The 24516-nt window shown below is 40.2% G+C and overlaps 1 protein-coding gene across 2 annotated transcripts in view; it reads right to left on the bottom strand.

Annotated features, from left to right (window-relative positions):
* DOCK1 (dedicator of cytokinesis 1) overlaps nt 1-24516 on the bottom strand; it is a 299358-nt gene that overhangs the window by 118369 nt on the left and 156473 nt on the right. For both annotated transcript variants that reach the window (XM_026115844.2, XM_026115845.2), the window contains exon 28: nt 5648-5749. In XM_026115844.2, the coding sequence (XP_025971629.2) occupies nt 5648-5749 (102 nt within the window). The remainder of the gene's footprint in view (nt 1-5647; nt 5750-24516) is intronic.

Below are 24516 nucleotides of genomic sequence, written 5' to 3'. Positions count from 1 at the left end.
TGAGGCTCTGCACACTTTGCTGATCAAGCTGCATGCAACGGTGGCTGAATTTTCATATACTTTGTTGATGACTTGCAGTCTTTACTGACCCTGAAGGTTGTGCCACACATGATTTGAGCTAGTTTGCTGATTCAACTATACATTTTAATCTACTGACATTTACATTTTAATGGTCCTATTTTCACCCAGGTTTTTTAAATAATCCAGTGTAATAACTAATCAAATTATTCATCAAAATAGAAAGCTTCTGATGCCTACCTGCATTTTATGTATTTACAACATTGCTCTCTCTCCAATTTTATCCTTCTTACAGAAGAACAACTGAATTGTATGAGTTAACCTCACATTATGAGCAAAACCCAACTTTTTTGGGGGGCGGAGGTGGGAAGGGCAGCTGTGAGTTCATGGTGTGTTCCTGTAGAGACTGTCTGGACAGCAGATTCTCAGCACTTGGACCACAAACTGTTCCAATCATTAAAAGTGATTTTAGAAAAACTGTAGTAAAGGAGCAAGGGGTGCAACTCCTGATCTCCCTTCAGCTACAAATACAAATCCCACCGGAGATCCCAGGGAAGCAGAATTCCCAAATACATGGGTCTCCTTCAATTACAGAAGGGAAGCAAAGCGACCCCAGCCTTGCAGTTGGGTAGGTGGTGACAGAGGCGGGTTAGACAATCCTCACACTGCTCAACGTCACACAGGGATACAGATATACCATTTACATTTTTTAATGACTGTGATTTCAATTTCAATAAATTTTCAAGCTTAATAAAAATAGCCTGCTAAAATATGCATGAAGTCAATATGAAAAAGAAAGCAACTCTTGCATCAGTGCATCCCCTAATCTATGACTCTCACATCACATCCCAGAAAGAAGAGCCTGCTTAAGCCATATAATTACCCACTCACATCAATGATTAGCCAAAGCTTGTCAATATTAAGCACCTTCTCACACTACCGCTAAAATCAAAGGTCCTAGGAGCGCAACATTTTACGGGGAAAGAAAGACGGCGGTGCAGAAGAAAGTAATCTAAAAAGCTCTATGGAGCTTGCCCTTCTACACATTTCACTGATTTCCCAGCACTGTCCTGAATGCCTTCAGGAGGAACAGTTACGAAATGTTTCACGTGGAACAACACTAGCACAGGTTCTGCTGTCAACTAACATTACACGGATCTCAAATACCTAAATATAAAGTTTCCCAAAAAGACAAGGGGGCGGGAGGGAGAGAAACCCTTTAGCCCCAGAAATCATCTCGCTGATCTCAGGTGATATTTCATGTCAGGATGATAGTAGGCTTGGAAATAAGAAATTCTCCTTTTTGACAGAAATTCCTTTATCTGAACAATTTTCAAAATTGAAGCTAAATAATATGTTCCACGGGGAGTTACAAGACGGGTTTTGTTGCATTCCAGTTCATCTCCTCACAGATATTTAAGGCCAAAGACAACCACTATAATAATCTAGAAGAACCCACACCTACGTAACACAGGCCATAGAGTTTCCTTTAGCATTTCCAACACCAGGCTTGTAACTTCTGGCTGAGCAAGTGTGTGTGTGCAAGCTGAGTTGTGAGAAATGTCCGCTTTTGATTTAAAGGTTTCAAATGCAAAGAAGCAACCACGGTTTCCACTTAAGCTCTTCCATTCACACGTCTTTTTTTTTTTTAAAAAAAAAGACATTTCTATTTGAGTTCATCTAGTTTCACTTTTAAATCACTGTATCTTTATGCCGTCAGGATTAGATTGAAACCCCTGTAATGGCAGATGCAGATATCACCTCTGTATGTAGACTTGTGGGTTAGAATTAAATTGCTTCTTAATCCCAGGTCCAAAGAGCAAGAGAGCCAAAGGGCGCTGGCAGGAGAGGCAAAGAAATTGTCGGATTAAAGCGAAATGGAAAAGGCGTAAGAAGTGAAAGGAAGGGGCTTTTTCCCACAAAAAGCACATAACATCAAGCACTATATACAAACAGTACAGTGCAACAGCATCGCTGCACTGAAGATGGAAGGGAACCAAAAGCCTCGGGAGAGGAACAGAGGCAAAAAACTGAACATGTTCTTATTGCGTTACTATCTTCTATTATCTTCTATTATCTCCTAAGTGATAATTCAATTAACTTTATCCATGGAAGAAAAGGTTTACCCACTGTAGTCTGCTTTTATGGCAGGATTTACAATGTGTTGCCATTATACCTCCCCACCTCCATTTGTTTTAGTAATAGTTTTAAATTAAAGGTACCATTATTTACCATTAACATATTACCCATTTAATGTTTTACTAAATTACTAGGTACTTTAGCTCCCATTAGCATACATTATCATTTAATCAACAACAGTATTAAAATATTTAAAAGGTACATTTTAGTTAAAGATATAAAAGGTATTACAGCAACCGACAAATAGAAAAATTTGGATTAGTGTATCCGCTAACTACAAGCCATAGTTAAGTGGCCTAACTATGGAAAACAGTACATAGCTGACTGAAAATAAGGTTTTAAGAGTATAGAAAAATTTCAGCTACCAGAACCAAGAACATACACAGTTGGAAGAAAATACCAGGAATCGAGACAAAAGAAAAAAGGCAATTCTCGATGTACCACAAAGCACTGCATAAGCATATTAATCAAACTCTTAAAATGAGTAATTATAAATAGATCATTTACCAAATTTCAAATTGATAAATACTCCCTTTTTTTCTGCCCAGACAGATCTGACCTATAGAACCACCCATTAGTCAAAATTTAGACAAAAAAGCATAAAGTGAGAGAAAAGTTTTAATGAACTCTTTCTATTCCATCGGAATAATCGCAGATGTCATAATGAATTTTTTTTCTCTCTGTTTTTTCACTACATGTTTTGAGAGCAAACCGCTTTGCCTCTTTCCATATAAAAACCTACAGTCAGCCTGCATTTTCCAGGTTTACGTGGTTTGGACCATTTTAAAATACTGAAAACACTTGGCTTGATTAACCTTAACAGTCACGTCTTTTCGATACGCTAAAAACATTATCTCCACCGAACGAGCTGCATTTACCTACATTCCTGAACATTTGATTATTACTGGAAAACCAAATGAAGAGAACTACCCCCTGGTATTAACGGAGCTGCTTCCAAGAAGCCGACGCAGACTAGCTGGGAAGAACGCTTTCTGTGCTGCGGACAGGAGTTGTGCGGATATATGTATTTGCTTAGGCACTGGCCAGTTATGGAATCGGGCTAGAAAGGCCATGCAGTCTCCACACCTTTTGGAGAGCCCAAATATGACGATCCTTCTTCCTGAAAACTTTTGAGGCAAAGATCCCTCCTCTTCATCCTTGGGAGCCATTTCTGGACATTCTCTCACCAAAGGACTTCTCCAGGCTCTGGCCAAAGATGGGGCTGTTTGTACCATCTTGCAGGTTTGCCACTCACTTGCCTGTGTTTCAAAGGTTGATCCCATAATCTAAGTTCAAAGTCCAGACCTAGAGACCAAGGCCTTTGTACGCACTCTGTGCCTCCAGAGCCCGAATCCACGTTACTCGAGGTTAGCCCACGTCAACAGAGAAGGCAGAGGCATGCCCAAAGAGTGCTCGCTACAGAAGCTGTGAGCGTAAGCCTACATCAGCCCACAGGTCTATCAGGTCGGCTCTCCTGTCTCTGAAGTCAGTCGACAGGTCAACAGCAGAGGGTTATGGAGGGCCTAAGGATGACTGTACAGGCTAAGCAGACTAATACAAGAAGATACAGGGTGAGAAGACAGTGACACTTCTCTCAACATTCAGCTGTTCTTGATTCAGGAACTTCTAAAGCCAAAAGAGTATTTTTGTATTTAGTTGTTCTTGATGAAGTTCTCATGCACGAATCTGGGCAGCTACTTTTTGAATCCCTGTAATCTTTTAGTAGCTGCAGTACCTAGTACCAAAAAGCTCTAATATAACTATTTATTGTGTGAGAACCATTTAGTCGTGCTTGCTCACAACCTGCCGCCTGAGAGCTGTATTTTGTTTTCCCTCTGTATTGACAGCGCCAATGAACGATCGTTCCCTATTCATTTTCCCCACACCACTCACGATTTGATAAGCTGTGATTTCCCCTTCTCACACCCCTTTTTCAGATTGAAGAGTCCCAGTTTTAGTCATTTCATGGGATCGGTCCTTAAGGTTTTATCCCTGACCCTTCTCTCTACTTTCTTCATTTTACTACATCTTTTTTCAATCAAAACTGGATGCAGTAACTTAAATGTGAGTGAACCACTGATTCATAAAGGGGCATAACATTATTTTCTGTTTGTTTCTCTTTTCCTAACAATTATAAACACCCAAGCTCCTTTTTGCCTTCTTTCATACACTAAGCACAAAAATAGCTACGATAACCTGGGGTTAGGTTACATTTCCAAATGCCTGAGATGCAACCCTGAGTTCATGGCTGCCTATGTAAAGCGAGGGTTGTTTTTCTCCCTGTAGGCATCACTTTAGATTTACTACATATGGCATGTCACTTGTCACTTTTTGCACCCAGAAACCCTGTCAGCGTTGTGATGTCCTGCTGCAGTCCTTCGCAGCGAGACTTTGTCTTCCTTGTCCTGAATCACCTTTATCATCACCTTTTTCCTTAACACCTCTTCTTCTGGAGCAGGCACAAGTATATTGAAGGACAGAGGCTCCAGCACCTTATCTGAAACCTGGCACAGGGCAAATAGCTCAAATCTTACAGAATATAAGCAGAAATAAGAGGAAAATATTAAGGACAAAAGGCAAAACTGCAAAGTCCAAACATAAAGTAATTGCGCAAATAAAAGACCACGGTTTTTTGTTTTGTTGAGTTTGGGAACTGGAAGAAGGAAGGATATCTAAATAACGGTCATCGCGAAGATTAAACTACAGATGAAAGCTGCTAAAAATGCCTAGGAGAATCCCTGGTAGCAGTCTGGGTAATGTAATACAGCTGATCAGACTTCAGGTCAGCTGCTAATTGATGGATCTCAGCCAGCGAGTTTGGTAGCTACTTTGCAGCACGCTCTTGCCATATGGCAATGATAGTTCCAGGTCATTAGAGAGTTATCTCCTTAGCTATAAACTCTCTTCTATTATGCTCTAATTAAGTCGTGTTGTAGGCTTAGTTAGGCTACTGAACGATTCTGAGGAGATGAATTTCAATTATTATTGCTTTTTTAACAACCGAGGGCATCTTTAAGGTTAAAATGTTTTGTACAATTTTTAAAGCTAGTAGTCTATAAGTAAAAGCTATTTAAACAAATGAAGAAAACTGGGACATCTGGAGGATTTAATAATAAAAGTTTCCTTCCTCAAGAAAGCTTTCCTCTTTTCTTTTTCCTAAACAAAACAGTTTTAATAATAACTTGGCATGGCATGGCTATTTCCTAATATTTTCCTTTAATTACCTTAAATTCAGTATCTCAGAGCTTGTTTTCAAATATTAAACAGTTCCAGAGATGAACTGCATTCCTATATAAAGCAGGAAGGTTAAGACTGCCCTTTGCAAATTTGGAAAAGGTAAAAAGTAATAGAGCTGTAATAATTATTCTCATATCATGTAATTTGAAACTCATTTTGTTTACATTTCATAACTGTAACTAACAAACAGCAACAGGAAAAAAAAACCACAAACTAAAATATGCTATCAAGAGGTAAAACACGTTAAACTTACCACAACATCTGACCTCATCTTTCCAAAAGTCTTGATTAAATGAGCATAGTGATAGTCTTCCATTTGCCTTAAAATGGCAGTCATGCATGCAACAAAACTCCCCTATAAAATAAAATATAAACACATCAGTGATTTAGCATAGGGCAACTTAATACTTGTTACCAAAGCATAATGTTGTTAGAGAACATTGAGTAATGCAGTGGACATAATTCAATCATTTAAATTCGCTAATGGATATGCAAAATTCTGCTGAGAAAATAAAAAGCACATTTGAAAGCCTGGTTCTTGAAAAGTTTCTGCTTACTGGTTTCATGGCTTTACCAGCTTCTTCAGTGAAGATTTTATAACATATTCTTCATATAAAAATTGCTCAGGCATTAAAGGCTTTGGAAGGTAATAAATACTATAGCCAAAAATGTAATACAGTATTTGCATTTGGAAAGTCAATACTATGTTCAGGGAAGAAATGCCTTCAAAGCAATTAGAGTGAGTATCACACTCAAACCCCAAGTTTTAATTTCATTAAGTGGTAAGTTCAAACACGGTGATGCTTAGAAAGGAGCAAAGAAAAAACAGTAGCTGTCACAGAAGTAGGAGAGCAGTACTGAATGCATCTCTGTCAAACCATGAAAAAAAAGAAAGAAATGACCCAAAAATAGTTTTAATCTTCCATTCTGGAACACGGAAATACCATTGAAAGTACCCCAAACCCATATTATAGGAAAAAACACTGCTATTGCAATTAAAAGTCCCAGTACAATAAATGGCAAATTCTACTTGTTCAGACCGCTTCTAAGACTACTGCTAAACACACATTGACTGGTTATGGTAAAACAGTCCATACCCTTTCTGATATTTAATGAAGAAAAGAATTGGTGGGAAAAAATAACAGAATTACTCAGCAAATAAATTTGGAATGTTTTTTGACTCTATATACAGTTAGATAAAATTGTAAACATGTATTTCTGTCTTGTTTTCAAGGTAATTCCATGTCATGGACAGTGTGACAGACCACGCAGGAATTTTCTATTCTATGACAGCAAAGAGTTTTTCTTGTTACATTTAAGACTTTTATTATTTGCAATATAAGTATGTGCTGCTACATCAGTCCAAGTAACTGAGATCAAACTCCCAGTGACATCAGTTTTTCTGTGTGCATGATGAGCCACCTTATTTACACTCTGATCTCAAGGTGATGTTTCATTGCTGCAAAAGTCAGAATCTTTACTTTTTTACACTGGCCGTTTAAGACTAGCCTCCAGGTATAACTCAGTCCGTCATTTCACACAAGGTTCTGCAGATGGTTCATAAATGCCCAGGAGAGCAGAAGACAACCTTTGCTCTGCGCAATGTACCTTCTTACAGATCACCATTTACTTAAATAATCGGTAAATTCCATTGTTTTTGCAAGCACAGAAATGTATACTTAGCTTCCTTCACATAAAAATGTCAGCTGTACATTTGCAAATCCAGTCCTTTTCCCTTAATCCGTCAGTAAACTTACAGCTTTTTTGTAAGAAAGTAGTTTCTGCATCTAATAGCTTTGACCACATTTCTATGTTTATCTAATTCTGGTTGGTAAGTAATCTAAATTAATGTATACAGCTGCAACAGTCAGAAGAGGAATTTCATACCTGAAGAAATTACTGTTAATTACTGTTAACCTCCAATATGAGGGGGGGGAAAAAAAAAAAGAAAGTGGAGTAACTGTTAAACTTTTAAATGCATTTAAATTTGCATTTTTTAGATATAGTAACTGCTAGAGATGCAGAAAAATTTCGGTGCACTTTCCTTCCCGCCTGTCCGTGACCCCCTTTCCCTCTTTTACAGCTCAGCGTTGAAGATCGCTGTTTGCCAGCACGAGCCCTCTCCTCCTGTTCCAGCATCCCAGCTCCTGCCAAGGGATCATAATCCTCTTTTTGCAGCAGCACTCTAATTCACGGGGGAATCGCTACGACTGTCCTGATAAGCTAGGGAAAATGATGAGTCACAGGAGAGAGACAATTACAGCAGAATATCTTATTAATTTGCATGGCGAGAACTAGAAAGGACGCATGAAAGTTTAATGTGCGATAGTCAAACACTCTGCTTCTGCATGGAAGTAGGAAAACGCGAAAGCTCCTTAAAAACTGCAACGTTTGCTGGACAAATAAATACAGAAAAATAAACCAACTTAGAATAACACAAACGAAAAATGAATGCGAGAGAATTCTTTAGCACATTTAAGTGTTAGTTAAAAAAAAAAACCTATAGGAACTTGTTGCATGTTCTAATGGCAAGTTAGGCTGGGCACCAAAAGGGAGCTCAGCAGAAAGTCGCCAGGTCCTTCACAAGTTAATCAACATTTTTTTCCCGTTTCCCTACATAAATTAATGGAATATTCTCATCTTAGTATCATCTTCATAATGAAACAACCTTTTTCTTTGATACAATATTGTTTCGTTAAGCCTCTGCTGCATTACACACACCCAAACACACGTGCCTCGCCATTACAAAATCTGTATCTTCTTATCTTTATCCTTATCATTAAACATTGGGAAGAGTGTACTACGGGTCATGTGTTTACTTTTCATGATTTTCCTTGCATTTAGCGAGGTATCATTTGCAGCCAGCATGCTCTTAATTACAATGCTAATAAAAATTTGTAATTGTTTACAGGCAATATTGTACAGTAGGTGCTTTTAGCGTAGCCCATTAACTATTTAGCAATAACTAACAACATTATTAAATTTTAATCCTAGGTTGATATTTAATGTTTGGTCGGATGCAGAGACTGCTGTCATCTTCTGTGGCACACCACTCCAAGCAACACGAATTAAAAAAACCTAATTCTCTAAAAAATCAATTCCAATTTTACTGTAGTAGTAATTGCAAACCCACATTTATAGAGCAAGCACCGCCAGGGCAGCGCAGGGGCTCACTGTTGCCCTTTGCAATTAACAGCTATTTATTCCCTGAAATAGTGTCAAGGTTTATCCTGAAAGATGTTTCCATACCTCCTTACTTGCAAAGCTTTGAAACAAATACTGGGAACGAAGTTTTTGCAAAGCGACTGACATAATTCCTTCATACAATACAAAGCAAGAGCATTTAATGCACTGGGTAAGCAGTTTAAGCAAACGCTTTTTTTCCTCATGGGTAAAAACATCCTATTTTAAATTGCCTTGTCCACTCTCTCCCAGGAAAATCTCCAGGTGGGAAAAATGAAGCTCTTGGTGTATAGCGAGAAAGTGGAACAGAAATCAAAACCGCACAAAGTTACGGGACATTTCATTACCAATTCCTTCTCAGGATGATCTGGATCAGATGAAAAACCATCAGTCACGTTTATTTTTTGCTAAAATTTTCCTATATGCTCTTAAACTACTAAGCAGCTAAAAGATACAGAAAAAGACCCTGAAGTTGGAAAGAAAGAACTCCCTAGGTTTGGGGTTTCACAGGGTTTCCATGGTTCAAAAACACACGTGAAATGGATCCCTCACAGCTACTTGCCAGTTTGCGAGGATGTAACCATGAAGGTGGTTTTCTCTTTGCCTACAAGTACAAGGCACATACCAAAAAAAAAAATAAATAAATAAAAAAAAATCAGTTGTTATAATTTCTAAAAGCCACTAATGAAATTTTCCCTAGTTCAGGACTCTCGAAACCACAAGATAAAAATCACCCTTCAAATGCACCAAACTTCCACTTTTCAGTAACTAGCTTTAAGAACGCTGGCTGCTGTACAAACTTTCATTAAAAGATGAGTTACCTAGTGAATGTAAAATGAGTGATTTCTGCAGCCAACCTTGCTCCCTTACGCAAAATATTACAGAAAACGACAGTCCAAGAGTGAATAAGGTGGAGGATCTCCAGCACTGGCTGTTCTCAGGGAGGCTCCATAAAGAGAGAATCCGTTCGGTTTTTCCTCCAAGACACAAATGTTTCATTTTGCAAATTACCAAAACAGAGACTTTTGTAAGAGAAACTCTAGTTTTACAGTATGGGTCAATACAGACGTTAAAGAATACGATGCTCTGTTCAGCAACGTAAAAATTACTTTTTCATTAGTGCAACAATGTAGTGGAGTATATATCTCACCATTAACTAATGGTCGAAATGCATCAGCCTGTAATTCTGGCTATATCATGCTGCTCTAAGCATAAATGAAAACATATTACGAAGGTTAAGACGAAATAGCAAAATAGGCCGAAACCCAGGGACTGAAATGGCTCTCTCTGAGCGTAATTCAGTTCCCCAGAAGCATAAAAGCTCATTTCTGCTAACAGGCTTTTCCCAGCGTCGGGGCGAACATCACGCTCACGCGCTCTCCGCCGGGCAGCACGCAGCAGCTGGAATCACAGCTATTATTTTGCCCTATCAGCCCGGGCAGCCCCGAAAATGGTTTTGACACAAATTCTTTAAGTCCCTAATAGCAAGGCATCTATCCGTATCATCACATGAACAAGGGCAGAGAACTAAAAAAAAAAGCCCAAAACAAACCAAAAACCATCCCAACTCCCAACCGTGAACATATGTATTATATATGTACATACATATGTATACATATGTATATATTTAACACAAACACATAGTTCTCATAGTATTAAAAGAAGCGTTTCTTTTCCTAAAATCTGACAGTAAATTCAACAACTCCGTAAGAGCAAAAGCAAGTCACAGGTACGGCAGCAGAATGCAGACAAGCAGCCAACGTTAACGTCGATCACTTCTTTCCCTCCTCGGCCGTACGCCGCTTTTGAATTCCTTAGGCCAAATCCGCCTTCTTGACTACAAGTAAGCGGAAGGAATAAAACATGCGAGCTTTTCTCCCAGAAACAGGAGCTCGCATTCGTAATACCGTAAGTGATAAAGTCTGAAAGTCTAGGTCCAAAGGTTTCCAAACTTCTTCATGTCAGAACTGCTCTAGCCAGGTTACGCTTCATTGATGTTTCAGTGTATTTAGTGCAAGCGTTACCAAAAATACTCACTATCCACCTGGTTTCTACGTGCTGCGGAGCTCAAACATCTCTATCAGTGTAACGTTTGCAGTTCTTCAAAAACTGCAGGCAGTTTTGAGGACAACTACTGCCTACATCAGGCTTTAACGTGTGGGTGAATTAAGGCATTGAGGCATCAGTGGCTGCCTACAACATATGTTAAGGTCACCGGTATAAGAATATTGTCTGATTTTATAAGCAATCCTACTGAAATTCAAGGATTTGGGGTAAACATCATTAAACATTCATAGGAACGTCTGATGTGCTAATTATCTAAACAAAAATAAAAACGGGAAAACACAACAGCAGTCACGCCTGCATTTCACTGTTAAGCGCAACGCTCTGCATTCAGGGGTCACTTACTGCTAGAAGGAGAACAAAATCTACAGCCACCTTCTGCCCCGTTTCGGGCAGCAGCTCTCATTTAGTTTGCCTGGAAAAATGAAGAACCAGCAGATCCTTTCCGATCCCAGTGAGCCGCAGCAAGGTACAAACACTCAACAGCTCTACTTCAACTGCTTCTTGTGCTGCAGCAGTTCTCCGACCATCCCTGATCTTCCCCAGCGTCATCTTCCTACTTCAAAATGAAATCCAAAGAAACAGGACCTGAAAATCCTATATTCCCAGCTAGTGGATATGTGCGGGGAACCTCTGAATACAGGGAAACTTCTTTAGCAGCTATAATTATTACATATATAACACAGATAATATAATACTATATATATATATATAAAAATATAAATATATATATAAAAATAAAATGTTAGGGGTTGATAGATTACTAAGCCCTCAAGCTCACAGCTAAACAAGCTACCCAGTTGCAGGGGTACTGATCAGAGAGGTGTAAATATAGACATAGGTTATTAAAAAAAAAAAAAAAGTAGTTACCTTCCTAGAGATCACAAATTGTATACTAGATCATGGTAGTTTAACTGCAATTCATTTTGCAAAAAGATTATTTATTAAAAACTTTATGAAATGCATGATTAAAACACACAAAACGTTCCCTACTTGGAAAGTGCTTTGCACTAACTTTCATAAAGGCAAGCAAAAATTAATGAAATATTTTAATAACTCCATTTATCATTTTTCTAGGACTCTTTATGAAGGACAGTCCAATTTAATAAAAAAACATTTCACTTAAAAAGCTCTCTATATTTTCAGTGTTAAATACCATGCCCTTCAAGTGAAATCATGGCACTTCAGATTTGTGGAGGTCGGCCCATTTATTTTTGGTTTTCCTACATGCGATTGCCTTTCCCCACCCTTTTTTTCCCCCCTCCAATGTTAAAAATGATTTCACTGAAAATCTAGAGAACTGCCATTAATAAATCTGTTTCAGGTATCTTGTTTTACACATCTAATAATGCTAATGTAATATACAAACCCAGTATATATGGGTGTTGGCTAGCATTCAAGTAGGGAAAAAAATATTTAAGGAAAGGCCACACAAAAATCTGCTTTTATAGAATTTTGCACACATTCAGCACTTAATATGAGCTATAAAAGCTGAATAGAAGGATTCTGGGATTTAGAATTCTTTATTTTTATTGCAGTTATCAATGGATGGTCTTCAAAGCCTTTCATATCACTCATGTCTCGTATCAGGATACCTTGGGAAGGAGACGGAGAGCGATGCAGAATAAACAGGGTCCAGCGTGCCCACCCATCAGTCCTTACGTGAGGAGCAACTCCCAGAGAACTGCACCCAGAGGGGAGCAAGCTTGGAGTTAGACTTGAAAGATGTGAACTCACAGGAAAGCATAGAGATGGACTTGGATATTTTTACACTGTCTAAAAATACATAGGAATTTGGACCGGCATCATTTGTCGTTCTGAGGAGCTACCTGCTATCCTTGAATGCACCTAATTATATTTTCTCAGCCTCTGTCCTTACTTCTCCAGGTGCAGAGAGCTGCTTACCTGGGCAGTCGACATGTCAGCCCATTGGCCATAGCCAATACGGCAGCGAGGTGATGAGCAGCCTTCATCCACAGTGCACGTTCAGCGAGTTTGTACCGCGCTAACTACGGCGTGCATCCCTGTCGCCTCTGCTGCATGCACCGGCACCTCCTTCTCCAGGTTAGCACTGAGCGGCTTTACTGCACGTTGGCCTGATGAGAAGACTATACTAGCAAAGTCTTAAACCACAGCAGTATAACAAGATATAAACCATGACAAGCTAGAGGGTTTTTAAAAAATGGTGAAAAAGTCGACTGTGATGGACTCGGCATTTCTCTCTCCGGCATTTTGCTTGCTTTCTTTGTGCTGCTCCTCTAAGCACGTACACTATTCCGTATCCATGTTGCCGTACCGTCCATACTGTCCATACAGTTTATCCCTTAGCCAGGGCCTCGTGGTGGAACAACCACGAAAGGCAGCGACCTGGGTGCCCGCGCTCCCGCTCCACCAGCCTCTCCTCTCTGCTCGAGCCCCTGTTCCTGCTCCGTTTGGGTGACTATCGCCGTTCCAACCCTCTTCCTAGACAAGTCAACCGACATTACTATTTAGAGGCATTTCTCCATGGAAAGACCTCTCCTCCACCCCTCCCACTCCCTGCTGTAAACGGGAATCTTCTACCATATAATGAAATTTAATTTAAGATAGCTTATTTCCAAATCTCATGCGCATACCAGAAATCTTGGCTCTAACTTAAGCACCTCTGCCGTTACCTGCTGCTTATTTGGGGCTTCGAGCTACACTAAGTGAGCAGAGGTGTTCACAGACATGCACACTGATTTCATCTGTACTCTTCCAAAATCCTCATCAAGTGCTCCAGCATTTGGGGAATTACTGATACAAACGCATCTCACTCGAGCCCCAAGCCCTCTCTGTCCGCGCCATCCAAGAGCGATGGATACCCAAACCAAGAGTCCTTAGAAACGGGGTGTCACGCACACGCACGCGTGGACAGACAGAGCAGTGACCTTGGTCCAGTCTTAACAGTTTGGAGTAATAAAGTTCCTGACACCAACGTGAACCTGAAACTAACTGCCTTCCTTGCCCTAGGGAAAGTCTTTTATCTTGTTTATTTTAGACTTCCCAATACAAAATTATGTCTTACTTGCTTCATATCATTGTTAGGAAGCTAATTTAAGTATACTTATTATTATCATCATCTGAAGTACTCTCAAAACGAAAGACATATCTGTTACAGCGCTGAGCGTTAGTTAAATGACATGGAAAAAAGCAGAACTTTCTCGAGCAGATAGAAGTCACCAAACAGCTAATATAAATTTATGAAGACAGAAGAGAACGCAGCGGAGACACAGACGCTACAACAAGGCGTCTTCTCTTCCCATTAGCTTCCCTGCTCCAAAATTTAGGATTCGCAAATACAATGGTAAGTTTAAGGTAAAACTGTCATCCTATGTTAAGAATGATTACACTAAGTAATTTCAACAACTGTGATAGGCTGCGGTATAATGGATATTGTCTCTGCAGCAACCCAATTATGTTCTAATATGCTGCAGTAAGGTATCGCCATGACAAATCATGGGAATATTATGCATCTTTTAAATGAACCTCCTCTTCATACAAGATAGGGGATCTTGCTAGATGAGTATACTTCTAAAAGAAACAGCCATTTTTAGCAGTTGTTAAGACAAATTATTCTGGTTTTGGTGCTTCTCATTTGACTGTTGTGATATAAAATATTTAACACAACTGTTTTATTGAGGGGCTTGGAGAGCTTGAAAGCAACATCAGAAACGCGTGCAATCAAAATTTAATTGATAGAAACACACAGATTAGATACTCTTGGATTAAAAAAGGAACGTGCAAGAAGGGAAGGCTCTTTGGGAAGGCTTTTGCATTTCTGAACCAGCTTCTACCTTCGGTTCGTCATTGCAGAAACCACCCACCATGCTGCTAGGGCTGAGCACGGACCGTGGATGCTGGGAGCAGGTTTAAGGGGAAGGCAGTCGCTGATGCACAACTGCATTTCCCAACTTCCAGTTTGGCAGAAGGTTATGTACTGGTTGCAGACAGGAATTTCTGCAAGAAACTGTAAGAGTTTCTAATCAATGTCAAAATAAAGACAGGGCTCATTTCGCATTTGCATGTTATCCAGATGAAAACCCCATTATAGTCAATGTTCCCACTGTCTCCTCCTCGAAGAGCAGGAAGCCTGATTCAATACAAACAGCCCTGCTAATAGAGGTCTGGGCATTTATTATGACATTTCTAATTTCAGCTTAATTTTCTGGGACACTTCACAATATAGTAGCAAAATTAATATTATTTAGGAGGTCACTATGCTAAATAGGAGAAATACAGTTTCCAACGCGTTTACATTATAATTTAGACTTTCTGTACCAATATTGACAGATAAGAGGAACTCGAAAGATTAATATCTACTAGCTGTAAACAGGGGATTTAACAGAAATGAAGCTGCTCTTCTTTGCTTAGCGAACTATCCTCATTTTACCTACCTCTTCACTTTTAATTTGATTTTCAAGCAGCACCTGCACTCCATCAGGACAGATGTAAGAGCAGAGCCTGGAAGTGGCAAGTTACTGCTAATACATATGTTGCAACTTTCATTCGAAAGCTACAGTACGGTTCACCAGAGGAACGTGAAAAAGCATTATTTCCATTACAGAGACGCAAAAACCTGAAGCCGAGAGAGAGAGAAAATTATTTACTGAGGGTCCCACGCGACCCAAACGCAGAGCGTGAACAGAGCTCGGCCACCGCCGGAATTATAACAGCGGTGCTGGCTGCAGCGCTCTCACCTCGCACCAAAATACCAGCAATTTCAACACTTTACGTTTATCCTAGGAACAGAAGTCGACAACAACATCATCTTAAGGGAACTTCCCACTGTAAAGTTTGCTTTGTCTTGCATAGGTCTCTCTTGCGCAGGACATTTTCCTATACAATTTCAGCACCTCGTTATATTTTCCCGTATGTCTGCCAAGTTTGCCAGGAGCTGCAAGGAATTCAGTGGCATTTCCTTCCAGAAAACGAAAAGCAAGAAGTTGAAATTTAAATATTTTCCTACAGGCAGTGCTGGAGGCTATCTGCAGATATTTAGAGAAGTAGCCCTATCTGCACTTCATAATGATACCAGATCAAATACACATCTATTTAGCACTTCCCATTTAATTACACACAGAAGTCCAAGAAACAATAGCAGTTTAATAAGAACTTGAGTTAAAACAGGGAAAGATTCCTCTGCAGAACTGAAGACTGATAATATGTGGTTGTGTCTCAAGGATAATATAATTCTCCCCTCTAAAGTTATTAAATTTGAATTTTATTTCTTTCTCACTGCAGAGTAACCCACGAGACTTCTGGGGATTGCTGCAGACTGCCTAGCGCTAAACAACGCACAGGAACAAGAGCTCCAAAAACGCTTCATTAAAAGAATATGAAATCCAGCTATAGTATGAAATGTAAGTTAAAATAGCTGAACTTGTACATCCTGGAAAAACAAATTCATTAAATCCATTTGCTGTAATTGCTATTTGGAAACGTGACCACAGAGTGTAACAGAACATATCCCAGTCGGATGCTAGCGATACCTAAGTCGTTGTGTCTCCTGCTGCAGAAAGTGGTCCAGCTAGCCCCCGCCAAAAGCAGACACCCGCCAGACTGCTAAGGACACACCGGGGTTTTTTTGGTGATTTGGGGCCACTCACCACGTTCAATAGCACAAAAGGAAAACAAGCGAACGCTGGGGAAGACGCGGCAGGGTATTTGAGGGAATGCAAAGCCTGAGCCACGCGACCTCCCAGCAAACGCCCGGCTTTCGGGTAGGCGCGGGTCCACTTCGCCTTCGCTGCGCGCCTTCCTTACCGGAGGGCAAGGCAGGCTGGAGAAACGAGGCAGCGTGCAGCAGGCGTCATTAAGAAAATATCACTCATTCTCTTACGGGCAGAGGGGAAGCGAAGGCCATTTTTGCTTTCAAACCTTCTGCCCAAGTCTGAGGGCAGGAACAAGCAGTAAATGGGAGCAGCCGTAATACACATGAAGAAAAAGGACAGATTCAGTAAATACTAAATTTAAACACTTTTTTAGAAAAAAAAAATAGACTACCTACAAAAGCATGATGGCTTAGGGAACTAATCTACTGGAATAACAGAGCTCTGCAGGACAGAGTCCACCCGCGCAGCCCGGCCGCCGCGAGCAGGCCGGCTCGGCCGGGCTCCGACGCGCCGCGGACCAGCAGGAACCAAAGCACTTTCAATGCCTGTTTTCTACCACTGAGGCAAATCTATAATTGAATTCCCATTTCCTTCCAACGTCAACCCGGCAGAAATCATAAGGGAAAAAAGTAAATCCTCTCCCAAATAAGAAGTCATTCATCATTTTCTAACACAATAACACTTAAACATTAAGAACAGGATTAGATGAATATTCAGCTATGTAATTGCCTTAATACACACATAGCGCACGCACTGTGGTTAACAAAGGCAACTTAAGTCTAGAGATCTTTTTAATTACATATCCACACCTAAATGAGAATTAATCTTTCTATGAAAAAGCAATTAAAATTATAAATCCAAAACAAGATTAAAATCAGTGGCTTAAAACATGCCAATGGAAAAATCAGCTTATTTTGCTCCAGTGCTGGCGCAGTGCTGGAAACAGTCACGGAGACGGACAGGCCACGTTCCCGGGCACGGCAGAGGTGGAGGCGGTGGAAGAGGGACGGTGCTGCTCCACGGGGCTTTGCTCTCCCAGGCAACATCCCTCGGATGAACTAACCCGGGATTTCCCACCCGTTACAAATATGTAACGAACGTTAGGAAGGAATATGTAAAAAATAAGAACAGGACACATGCTAAAGCAAAAGCTACATGAAACGAGTTTGATTTAGGAACACTTTTTCCCCTGCATCTTTGGCTACTATTCAGATTTAATTAAAATTTTCCTCATAATTCAAATATTTATGCATGTAATACTTCTTCAGCTGGCTGCGGTATGGCAACAAAAATGAGGGCAAAAATATATATTTATTACTCTCTCTCTCTATATATATATTTTTTTTTTCTATCAGATCATGCAAGTTGCACAGTCCAACTAAAACCAGCGGTGTTTCAGAGAACCCGGCTCACTTCTTCTTGGGACACGAAGAACAAAAGAGATGGCAACTAGGCCAAAGATGGGCTGCAGGCTTCTGTTTTTAGACTCTCGTTCAAGTCTAGCTCAGTTTTAATTCTCATATATACTCATGAGGTTTCACTTAAAACTCTGGGTCTGACTCCCCTCTCCTACACACTTACTTGCACGCTCCCGACTCCAGCCGAGCTGCTCCGGATTAACAGCTAGTAAAGCTAGTAAAGCGGAGACACCGGAAAACAACACTCAAAGTGAAGGAGAAGAGGTCTAAATGGCAGAGTTTGGCTACTGAGGCAGAAAGCGTATCAGAAGCGGGGCGATGCGCGGCTGCCAGCTCCCCACGTCCACTCGAAGGCAAAGACCGGCTTCTGTTTAGAAGATGTCTGTCAACATTAAACCTCAAGAGATGCCTCAGAAGGGCCATGCACAACTCTTTCTTCTGCTGCCTTTATGTGCTCAGATCAGCGTAAAGTATCACACAGCCCTCACTAGTTTAAAAAAAAGTGCAAGTTTACTCTTTTCTTCAGATTGCTTAAATAACTCTCAAAAAGGAAACTGCAAACAGCGTTGGCAAACTCATCCCACCCAAGCACACGCATAAAACAGGCGTGCGTACCGGCAGCGCCCCGTCCTCCCATCACAGGCGTGCGTCTCCGAGCTATCGAGACCTTGGGCTGTCGGAAACGGCTGAATCGTGTTGTCTGGATAGTAAGAACAGCGGTTTTGGAGCAGATTAACCTCTCTGCAAGGAACCATCCTGAACGCGCGCGTGGATCCTGGAGCTGAGCACAGGGAAGGAGGCGAGACGCCGGGGAGCACTGCTGTTTCTTCGACAAGATTTTCACACGCGTATTTGAACTCCGTGGTTTATTCAAACGAAGCAAAAATAATTATCAGAAGCTAGGGTTAAAACTTATTATTTTCCTAGAAATGCTAGACAATTAACTTTTTGTTTTTACATTCCACTACAAACACAATTCAATTAGATTTAATCCACAAGAACAATTTATGCATGATGTAGATACGAGCAGGTTTCCCACACTTATCTTTTACCATAATTAAAAATAATAAAATTACCATATCATTAACATATAACTCCACTAACATCACAAAAGACAAATATGCCAATTCAATCTGATACAGTACGGATATACTAAAAATATGAAAACCAGGAGATAGAATATTTTAGTTGAAAATATTTTCAACTTCCACCAGGTCCCACCACTCACCCAAACTGCTTCATGACTCTCCAGACCATAAAAGACACGTTCCCACCCCTTTCCTTCTGCCACCTCAAGCAGACCCTGAAGGGAAAATACATCGGCCTAAAAAACCCAGAACTTGCCACATTGTGCAGAAATATTTCAGTTCATATACACAACGCTCAGAGCTCCTCACGTGAATAACCAAAAAAACACCCTCTCTTGCAGGGCGACGGAAGGAGCCCTGATGAAGCCCCCCTCCGTAACTGCGTGCTACAGAGACGATTTCTGCATAAGGATTACGAATGTTACCCCAAGTCATTAACGGGGAGGCTGGAATTACTACGTTTACCATTCAAGCCAACTGATAAATATGTATGAACAAAAGGAAAATCGTCACTGTCTCCATGTGAATTATTAAAGTGGTTTGGGTTCTCCATTACATGGAAAAATTGACATGTACAAGTATTCTGTTTTTCTTCCCAATTACTAGAGTTTTGCTAGCCAGGAAGCTTCACCTTGTGATTTTTGCTAGTAAGATCTCAAATTAAAAAGTTTTTTTTTTTTTAAACACAGTTAGATTGCTCAAGTTCAATTCTGTTTAACTAAAATATTATGAAAAACAATCACTCAAAACGTCTACTAGATGAGCTCACATGGAATACAGTGAGGAGACCGAGGGCCAAGATACCTCACAAAGATTAAACTACCTCTTTTGTGAGAGGAAAGGACAGAAGCGCCTGCAAAAATGTAGAGACCTGTCAAAACACAAAAGAGGCCCCAGAAGAAGAGAAGATTTTTACATGCAACCCTCCAAACACGAGGCTACCTTGCCCTATTTTCCCCCCACTTCAGAAATAGCATCTATTGTACTGCCCAACGAAAGCGTCCGGTGAAGACGGCATGACAGGAGGTCACCGCGCGTCCTCAGCGTCGCACCCAGGCCACCACAAATGGGCATCAAATCACTTTTTGGACAATTAGTTGCCATACAGCTTATCTGTCATATTGTAACTGATGTGAAGCAACAAAATTACACGTCAAAACAAACCTCACTAGCTCTTCATCCCAGCCCACAGATGCTGGAGGCTAAGTTTAAAAACATCGCCCATCCAGTGGTGTTTACTAATACCTTTCAATAAAATCCTTGATTTGTCATCTCCCAGGGAAGTAAAAATGGACTCAATGAATAGCTACGGATTGCCCAGTTCAAGGAGGAGCTGAGGGAGCTGCAGAGGGCAGAGGAAGGGGTCAGGCAGGTGGAGAAGGTGCCTCCGAGAGGGGATGGAGATGCCCGAGAGTCCTTCAAGCAGAGATGAGGAGGCTGAGGGGGGACTTACAGGGTCGAGCTGAGGTTTACAAAATCACAAAGGTGGTGGATGAAATGCGTGCAGAGCTGTTATTCACCAGTTTTGCAGTATTAGGACCAGGAGGCAGTTGCTGAAACTAACAGGAGATGATTTTAAAACACGTAAGAGAAACTACTCTAATTTCTGTATTTCTTTTTTTTTTCTTTAACACAGCAAGTGTGAGGAGGTTCAGAAAAGCATTACACAGGTTCTTGGACAACAGGCCCATAAATACATACGACAGGCAATGCACCAACTCCCTATCGTGACAGTTGTGGACACCGAGAGGTACATGCGGAACCAACCGCAGAAGATGGCCAGTTTTGTGCGCTATTTCTAAGTGGTGTCACCTATCGCCACTGTCAGAGACAAAATACCGGCCTAGATGGACCACTGGTCTGACACAGAAGGCACCTACCTCTTACATTCCTAATATTACTTAAATACTGCTTAAATACTACTTAAATTACTACTAATACTACTTAAAATACTTTAAGTAACCAAAAGTATTTTGCAAGCTGGGCTGCAGAGAAGGGAAGAATAGGAAAAGACTCAAACATCAGAGGCAAAGAGTATCACTCTGATCCTATAAGCACATCTTCACATTATCTTTTTACTTTATCTAATTTATATGATACAGCTGAAATCCTTACATTACAATAAGATTCCTCTATATATATATATATATATATATATGTATATAAAAAAGTGAATATGGCTAGCTAGAACAGATTTTCTCTAACGGAGTTTCACCACATCATTATAAAAAGCACAGTAAACACTAACTCTTTTATGGGTTTTCAGATGTTTCAGCTACACATACAAAGGACCTGCAGAAAAAGTGACCTGTGCTCACCACCATCTCTTCTCAAAACCTGTTTGTCATTACGTTCAGCGTTGACCACGTAACCTGCACGTCCCCTCACAATCTCCATCCTCCCGTGCAACACGCTGCGGTACGGCAGTACCTCTCGGGCAGGCAAACGTACAACACATGCAACGCAAAGGTCTGTGAATCCCATCAGTCATACAGGCTTAACAAGGAGGAGGTTTCTCAAATACTAGTAGACTATTTTGAAAAAACTTTGAGACTTCAGCTGACCTTGTCGCTTGCCTCTACTGAGCTGTATAAATAAAACGAAAATAAAAGAGGGGTAATTACCACTACTAGCATTAACTACATTAACAGTCATGTTCTCTCTTGCCAGTGTTCCCTGAAAGAAAACTAAAACTCTTCTAAAGGTTGGCTGCCGTTCAACGGCATCACCAGCAAGACGGCACTTCCCACCTGGGTGTCCGAGGGTGGCCGCCGCCGTCCCTCTCCCGCTGCTCTCCCGCGGAAAGTGGTTTTACTCCTTAGGCTTTTCCACAATATTGACTGATAACTCTTTGATTTAAAGCAGGTGCTAATTACGCTCAACTGCTGCTAATACTTATTAATATTAAAGGTGCTGAACTACTCCTTCTTTAAAAATTTACAGAAAACACAATGTGGTGCTACATATAATAGTTTTTAATTAGTATCCTGGAGAATTTTTTTTAATTATTCAAACAGAGACATTTTTGTTGTACTGTATTTCAAAGAGCCACGAGGCTGGGATCAACAGGGACTTCACCTGACCTCTGCTGTCATGTATAGGCTCATTTAATGTTGTTATTAGGCTTCCCGTATTTGTAATCAGACTGCTGCGTGACATGGCTTGAGATATTTTGTGCTTTTATGAACTTCATACTTCTATAAAAAATTTTCTGTATTAATTTCCTAATGAAAAAGATAGTCATACATATTTTTCTATATAACAGAACTAAGTCCTTTGCTCGAGCTAAATACTTTCAAGCCTTCTGATGTGATTTGCTACTATTGGACACTGTATAAACAAAGTGGGGTTTCCAAGAGTTTTTAAAAATTTTTGGATTTAGAAAGTTTAATGGAAATCTGTTTACATACATTATGAAAGGGCGTTCCTATGCTAGTCTGCATGCCAAATATTCAACACGAACACACCAACATGAACATCTAAACTATCATTTTTAAGAAATTTATAATATATATGTTTAAATGAGTCCGCAATGACCTTCCATTTCTCTCAGAGTGTCTAATGCCTTTATTTAAATAAGGTTTCATAAGGTTTTGCCTGCGTATGGATTTGGAAACTATCTTGAAGAGTTCATTGTCTGACCGCTAAGGCCAAAAATACTCAATTTGGTAAGAAAAGCAAAAGGGAACAATCAAAGAGTAGAAAGTAAATTGAACATACTTTCATACTATCAATGCCCTTTATTAACTAACTGTATTATTTTCATTTTTTATTTGAATCATGTGTTTTATTTTAGCTTGTTCTTCCTGTGAAGTATTACGCATTAGTACCAGACTGCTGTCTGGGCTTCTAACGTTAAAAGAACACGCAAAAGCACCCCAAAATCTGTATTTTTAAACCATATTCAAATTAGAAATAGTTCAATATTTCAATCAAGAAAGCCTCACTAAGGGCTAGGGAGTTTATAGTATCTTATAAAGTTTAACGGTTCTCCATTCTGACAGAAAAGTTGCATCAAATCCTCCTCCTAATGAAATCAATGTCATATAAATAACATATTGCTCCACTAAAGAGTAAATACGAAGCAGATGAAAGGATTCACATGATTTGTAATATTTGCCTTCCTTTCAGTAGTAACTTGAGCTCTAAGACGAATTGAAGCTCATTCCAGACTTCATTAAGTGCCTAAGTCTGAAACTATTTGTTTGAAAGCAAAACTACGATCAGATTTTTTTTAAAACAAGGCAATATTTCTCCCTTTACCATAAAATAGTTGGAGATATATCCCTGTGATTTAAGCTAATGAAATAAAGAAGACTAAATAAAATACTAACAAAGCTGGCATAACACTCCTCTAAAAAAATTTTACTCACGCTTACAGTTTTTCGAGACATCTTAATAAGGACATAATTTCACATTTGCTCTTACTGAACAAATCAAACATGGTGATTTATTATTCAGATGGGCACAAAGGATTTCTGAGATGCAAAGAGAAGGGCCATAAAAGCACAAATCATCAGTAATGACGACAAGCTAAACTGCCTTTCAAATATGCACAAAATGCAGCCGTTTAGGGTATCATATATCCCCATCTCCCAGACCCTCATTTATTTCCTAACTGTACAGGCTGCATGATAATTTCAGTAGTGCCGAATTTTGCATCTATTGAGAACATCTTTATCAGATAAGTGTTTCTACAACTCGCACACAGAACAGCAGATTATTTCATAACCCCAATCATTTGAAAAGGAAACAAGCATTTCAAATCAGCAGGCTAGCTCCCTTCCCAAGCAGATTTGTCTTCTCAAAATGAACCCTTCGGAGCTTTAGACAGAGTGAAGACGTGAAAAAGCCTGCTATCCCAATAAAATTAGGACTTTTTGATTCACATGAATAACTAAAACTCTAACACGTACAGCGTTTTGGGTTCCTAATGAGACGGTATTCAGCTGGAGCTCAACATCAGAGTTTTCGCTGATGAGATCTGTTGTTACGCTGTCCTTCCAGTGATCTGCTCAAAATGAAAATAAAAGAGGTCCAAGCCCCGCTCAGACTCACGCCGGTGAAGTGCAGGAGCAACCACCGCAGCTAATGAGGTTACTCAGCATTTCCATTCTCGGAGCAGAATGCCCATAAATAGCAGTTCGCTCAATCTGCTGTTTAATACCTTAACTGCACGCAGGTATTATGGGTATCATACACATAATCTTAAATCCACTTCATCTTCAAAACGCTCCTCTAAGTTAACAGATGTGCAATTGCTCCCACTTTACAGATAAAGAGCAGACAGAAGCACAGACTCAGATGCGCTGTCCAAGATCACGGAAAAAACTTCTCACGGAGTAAGACATAAAATTAAATCTCTCAAATTTCTGCCTAACGCGACACCGAGACACCTTATTCCTCCGCCACCCCAGCCAAGCGGCTGCATGCCTCCTCAGAGCAGGGCGCATCTCCAAGGACCTCACTGCATGACAACCTGCTTGAAATTCAGGCTGAGCTCGCAGTCACCTCAGCTGGAGGGAAGCAGCATATTTCACATCTCGCCATTCTTCTTCCAATGGCGGGTGCAACTAAATAAGTAAGAGATTTAGAATAGAAAGCAACGCAGTCATCACATAAAGCCACAAAAATCATGACCTAGCGCAAGCGAAGATTCAGTAATATGAAAATGCTTGCTTTTAGCAGCGGTACAATCACAGTATTTGTCCCAAAGGATTACGGAGACAAAAAGCA

This window comes from Dromaius novaehollandiae, chromosome 6 (genome assembly GCF_036370855.1).
Source record: "Dromaius novaehollandiae isolate bDroNov1 chromosome 6, bDroNov1.hap1, whole genome shotgun sequence".
Classification (NCBI taxonomy): Eukaryota; Metazoa; Chordata; class Aves; order Casuariiformes; family Dromaiidae; genus Dromaius; species Dromaius novaehollandiae.
The sequence above is the reverse complement of the archived record's forward strand: the minus strand, read 5'-3'. Positions and strand labels throughout refer to the sequence as shown.